A 6021-nucleotide genomic window follows, 5' to 3' on the forward strand; every position below is an offset into this window, starting at 1 on the left:
TTAGATATGATTTTGTGAACAATGCAATATAGAGTAATGTGTGAGATTAAAACTTGGATCTAATTGTTTACTTGTCATTTCGTTTAAAACTTTCTTCATGATATAATACTCTGTGCAGTCATATGCAATCGGTTCAAAATCATCATGAAACTTATTGGCGAAGAATTCAACTCGTGACGTTATGTACGGAAGGTTGTTTATGCCTATAATGCAAACAATACGGCGCACTCTTGGACTTTTGCAACCTTCATGATACCATGTTACATAACGAGCTATGAAGATTTTCCGTGGATCTGAATGATTAGTCACATGAATTTCATTACAAGCACCAGGGGCACCAAGTAGTGGATTATGAGTTAGTGTAGGAAAAAATAATTCATCTGGATGTTTTCTTAAGTGTCTTTCTTCTTTCATCGCATTGAGAATTTCGTTTGCTTTTTGATCAGTTTGATAGAAGTGAACAAACTCGCGCTTTAATGCCATGTAAAAACTTCCCTTGGTCCAAATAATCTAGAAAAGACAAATGGTTCTAGAGATGATGTTATTGTGACAAAATACATGATTCCACACACACACACACGCACACACACACACACATGTATACTTATATACGAACAAAGCCGCACAACGATCTATTCATTACAAAAACTTTTCATATCAGGCTAAAAGTTGATTGAGTATAGTTTTAAACCCAACTTTACTGTGAATTCTGGTATTTCGATAGCTTTCAAGTAATTTGAACAAAAAGTGATTTGAATAAGTGTGGTGTTTGAATGAACTAATGATTCCTTTGTACTTGTTGAATGCTTGATTTCGAATTCTAAATACGGTACATTCTTTTGTGGTTATCTAGTACTTCTTGATCCGATTACGTTATTTTTGGGATTATTAGTTCATACTTTAATTCAAATACTCCTATTTATCACATTGGGTTTGCGATGGAGCCTGCGATGGAACAGTTAGATATTCATTCAACTGCTGAAGCTTTTGAGGATTACTTTGAAAGGTTCGAAATCTGGGTTATGACCAAGAAAGATGGTGAGGATGGTAATGTTGTGGCACATTTCCTCACATTCATCGGAAAAGAAGCATATAGCTTATTAAAAACTCTGGCTTTACCCGAAAAGCACATTTCGTTTTCTCATACAACTCTCAAGGATCTACTGCTAGACTATGTTAAGTATACAATTTTCGAATTCGGTAAGGGAGGAAGATTTCGTAAAATGATTCATGAGAATATAAAAAATTCCACTGCATTATGTCATCCCAACCCAGTGCATACTCAAGGTTATGCAGATAATTCATTGAGGAGTTGCGATTCAGTTCACGAAGATGGGCACAAGTTTGGTCAGTATTTGTCCGGTGACAAGTTCCACTCTTTGAATTCATGTAAATTTCGTGATTCTATATGCTTTTAATGTGGTGATGTTGGAAATATTCAGTCAGTTTGTAATACTACTGTTCATCTTGCTGCAACTAATATTAAGTCGTGTAATTCTGATTCTATTAATTCGAGTATTTATAATGATCATTTATCTTTATCAACGATTGCAATAGACAGTGAAGAGTCATATAGCAGTTCAGAGTTAAGTGAAACTCAGAATTCTTGCGAGACAACAATTTCTAACCAAACGATTTATCAGATTTCTCATGTTATTGTACCAAATATGGTTTTTCCTAATGATTCACCTATTTCTGACGAAATCCCTGGCAAATCTGAAGTAAATATGTTGAGTGAACATAATTATGATCGAAAACGTGATGTAGTTGTGATGGATGCTGATTTTTCTAATGATCCTTTGCTCTGCAATGACATTCTTAATAAATTCGAGGAAACTATTTCAGAAGAATCAAATCGTGATGTTCTATCAAATATTATTTGTCCTCATAATGCATTTGTTTCTTGTGGGAAAGTTGTTCAGTGCTAAGCACTAGCACTAAATGAGCTCGATTTTGATTACAATTCGGATGATTTCATATCAACTACTGTTTATCCTTATCACAAAAACACTTCTAATGTTTACTCGAGTCAATGTGAGAAATATGTTTTAAATGAAGCCATATCATTCATAACTTGGGGATATAAAGATCCAACATTATTTCATGGAGGAAGATAGTGTTGGGAAATCTGTGCTTTAAATTCTAGATAGTGGTTTCGGTACACAACCGACATGGAGGTTGTATACAATCCCAGGAACCAAGTAAGTCTGTTCCGATTTCGGTTGTTAATTCCAATACTAATTAGCACATTCTAGATAATACAGATTCCTTATCCAATGCAGTGTCGGACAGACACAGGATGAACTTAAGAAAACGTACAATCGATTACAGACACTTAAACTTCAATTTAAGCTGTGGCGGATGTGGTGTTTGAATGAACTAATGGTTCCTTTGTACTTGTTGAACGCTTGATTTCGAATTCTAAATACAGTACATTCGTTTTTGCTTTTCTAGTACTTCTTGATCCGATTACGTTATTTTTGGGATTATTAGTTCATACTATAATTCAAATACTCCTAATCATCATAATATGTTATGAGTATTATATTAACTTTTTCAAGATAAGAGTTGCGGTAATCAATCGATAGTTATTAAATCTAACCGGCTTTTCATAACACTGATTCATTTTATTTAATAGATGTAATTGTTATTTGAAGTGTGCAAAATGTACGACCTAATCAAGCGAAACTTAGTTGCATGTTAATCTCTATCTCTAGTGATTTACATCACTTCATTCGGGAATATAACCTCAAACAGACTATAGTGACTATATTAACTGGAAATCAAGCAAAAAATTATGCATCGAGTTCAATATTATAAAGATTAGTGGTATTCGTATGATACTGATGGTTTTCGCCAAATGCTCAGTAGATTACTGACTGCAACATTATGGATTGCATAATTAAAACAATCAAAACAATCAAAAGCATTTATAAAAAATAGCTTCGAAAATACAAGAGGTATATGTGTAGATTCAATATTGTAGTTTTATTTCAGACTGTTTTACAAATTGTTATGTTACTTCTGTTACCATAGATCTGATTACACAGGTGTTGTATATTGTCTATTTTAATCATATTTACATTTACTGTAACTCTACAAGTTTAATTTATCATGATAAAGGCTTCTTTATGGTTGCCCCAACTAGACATGCAACGCATGGTTCATAACTGTATTTACTTTATTATTATATTAAGTTCCAATAGAGAAAATCATTATCAAGATCATAATAACTATAAAACTTACAGGAAATGAGAAATTCTTTTTAGGCCAACGTGAAGGGTTGAAATTTGGACCTAAGCCTTCAACGACATTTGATCCGTTTATTGCTTTCAATGCTGCAACCAACTCCCAGTTTGTCCTCAAAGGTAATTCTTGTCCATTCAAATTCAATAGATATTTCCACATATAGTCTGTGTTTTTTATTAATTTGTCCGCACATACAAGAAACGCTTCAAGTAAGGAATAATATCCCCACTGAATATTTATACTTTCTGTCCGGTTCAACACCATAACATTTAAACCAAAACATCGGGCCAACTCTAACACTTGATCATAAAATTCAATTGGGGATTTAGAATCTACATGAATACAATACAAATTATGTGGTCTGTATATCAGTCGAAGTAGACGTGATACTTGTTTAATGTTTTGATGAACAGATAAACTGAATGCTAAAGGAAATAGTTTTTCTTCAATTGAGGATTGAATGACATGACCATGGAACAATTTAAACTCTTCACATTTATGAGGATTTGATAAATACATAGAGCTTTGGTCCCGATTTGACTGAATACTTTCAAAAACTCCATTATTGGGATTCACACCTTTGGTTGTGAGCAAATATTCACAAATTTTTTTAACTTCACTGTATTTTTCTGTCTGAAACTGATTTAAATCATTGCTGACTCCAATAAACGAATACAGTAGACAAAACAGCATGAGGACTGACAAAATTAGCAAACAATTCAATATTAACCTTTTCATTTGAATATAATGATGAGATCGTATTGTGAACGTTTTTATTTCATGTGTAAACATCATTTATCCAGTTATTGAATATACACATTCAACTATCTGACTTTATCTGAAAGAGAAACCAGAATATGAGGATGACTCAAATTGAATGTTATTTAAATACGAGAAGAAAATATCCATAAATACTTCTGAAACCAATTATTAGACAATTGACAGGTATACCATAAACAAGTGGTATGATTACATACAAATTTTGAGTTTAAAAGAGAACACTCACAGACAGATTCATCTAAATGTTTGACCTCAATAAATCGTAGTATAATTGTGCTTATTTGACATTTACGGATTCACAATAATCTGTGCATGACTTAAAAATGTTACTCACTACACCTACTGACATATGTATATATAATTTAATTGGATGAATAAAGTACTGTTTAAAAGTGCTATCGTAGTGGACGGAAACTCAAATACGGCAAACCAGTTTATTATTTTATACAAAAGCACACAATGCCTTTGTAGAATATGAAGTACATACATTAAATACATCATTTGTACTCCATCATCCTCTCAATTCTGTTGTTATTCCGATAGCACTCTTCTTTCCATCCTCTTCTCTCTATTTCAGTCTTCTTCCGGTTAACATTTTAACTCCAATTCCTACTAAACACTACTTATATCTGTCCGCATAAGTAGCGTACAACACACTATATATATTCTCTAATTCATAGATTATTTATTAGTACACAATGTTAATACAATCCAAACGGAAACTGTTGGATTAGGCTTGTTAGTTATGCTTTTGGAAAGTGTGTATATTCATATATTTTAGTTTCCAGCAAATTTTAGAATAACATATCAGTTTAAATCCTAGACTTATTAAATTACGAACTTTCTTAGTGTATATGGTACATTTTCCCATTTATAAATAACAATTAACTAATTAACGACATATCTCTTACTATTTTGATAAACATGTTTCAGATGTTATGATTTGTAATGTTTTTCACACTGTTTTTCCATTATTTTCTTATAAGAATTGTGGAGGTCAGTATTCGTCCTGATAACCGCCCGACGGTGTATAAATCAGAGGACGAATATGAAGCATTCATTACGTTTATTGTTACACCACACACAGATCACCAAAACCACAGGCACACGAATCAAGAATGATATGCGAGTGCCGAAGAGCAAACGAACTAGTGAGCGAGTGAGTCAATGAACATTATTAAAATGTACACATATGTACATATAAAAAATGAATAAGTCATCGGATCAATTAAGCGACTAACACTAAAGCTAGTAGAATGAATATGTGCTTAGTCGGTAAGCGATGATCAAGCATACGTGTTCATACAAGCGCAACAATAATAAAAGTACAATGGTATAGATAAGTTTTTGTTGTTGTTTTTGTACGTGTGACTCTGTTAAATAAGTTAATGAAAATGCGTAACCAAATTAAATGTAAACAAACTCAAATGTGTGTAATCTGCTATAGTATACATTATTTGTAAATGGTCATCTTAAATAACAATCTATTACTGGTGTTAGCTTCTGTTGTTTGAAATAAAGGTTAAAGAAAATAATGAATTTCACAGATTCTTATAAATTTATAACTCAGATAATTAAAGTAAACAATTTGTTATTGTCAGTTGATAAACAGTGAATAAAGAATATTGATTATTTTCAGTTTATTTCTTTGATATATAAACTGTTCTACGCGATTCCTCCATTCGATGAAATGATTATTGTATGATAAATACTAATGAATAACAATCTCTTTACTGAATTAAATCTTTTGAACATGATAGTCGAATAGCATAGATCTTTTATGTTAATTTAGATATTAGACACAGGAACATTCTAGACTGTATTGGAATATTTTTCAGATACATCTATTATTTTCAAATTATAAAATGTAAGGTGGTTATGGTACATTTGTCAATAGTGTGTTTTATATTTTATTTGTAATTCAGAATAATCAGGAAGGGGGTTTTGTGGAGATTTTAGTAATTTAATAGTTGAACTCATGAGTCAATTAAA

The 6021-nt window shown here is 31.8% G+C and overlaps 1 protein-coding gene across 1 annotated transcript; it reads right to left on the minus strand.

The window, feature by feature from the left end:
• On the minus strand, positions 1–4044 carry GCNT1_6 (Beta-1,3-galactosyl-O-glycosyl-glycoprotein beta-1,6-N-acetylglucosaminyltransferase; the record flags this gene model as incomplete). The annotated part of the gene is made up of 2 exons (XM_035733572.2): positions 1–510; positions 3247–4044. The coding sequence occupies 2 exons, from the start codon at positions 4042–4044 to the stop codon at positions 1–3; spliced, it is 1308 nt and encodes a 435-aa protein (XP_035589059.1).
• Positions 4045–6021: the final 1977 nt, after the last annotated feature.

Source organism: Schistosoma haematobium, chromosome 1 (assembly GCF_000699445.3).
Source record: "Schistosoma haematobium chromosome 1, whole genome shotgun sequence".
Lineage (NCBI taxonomy): Eukaryota > Metazoa > Platyhelminthes > Trematoda > Strigeidida > Schistosomatidae > Schistosoma > Schistosoma haematobium.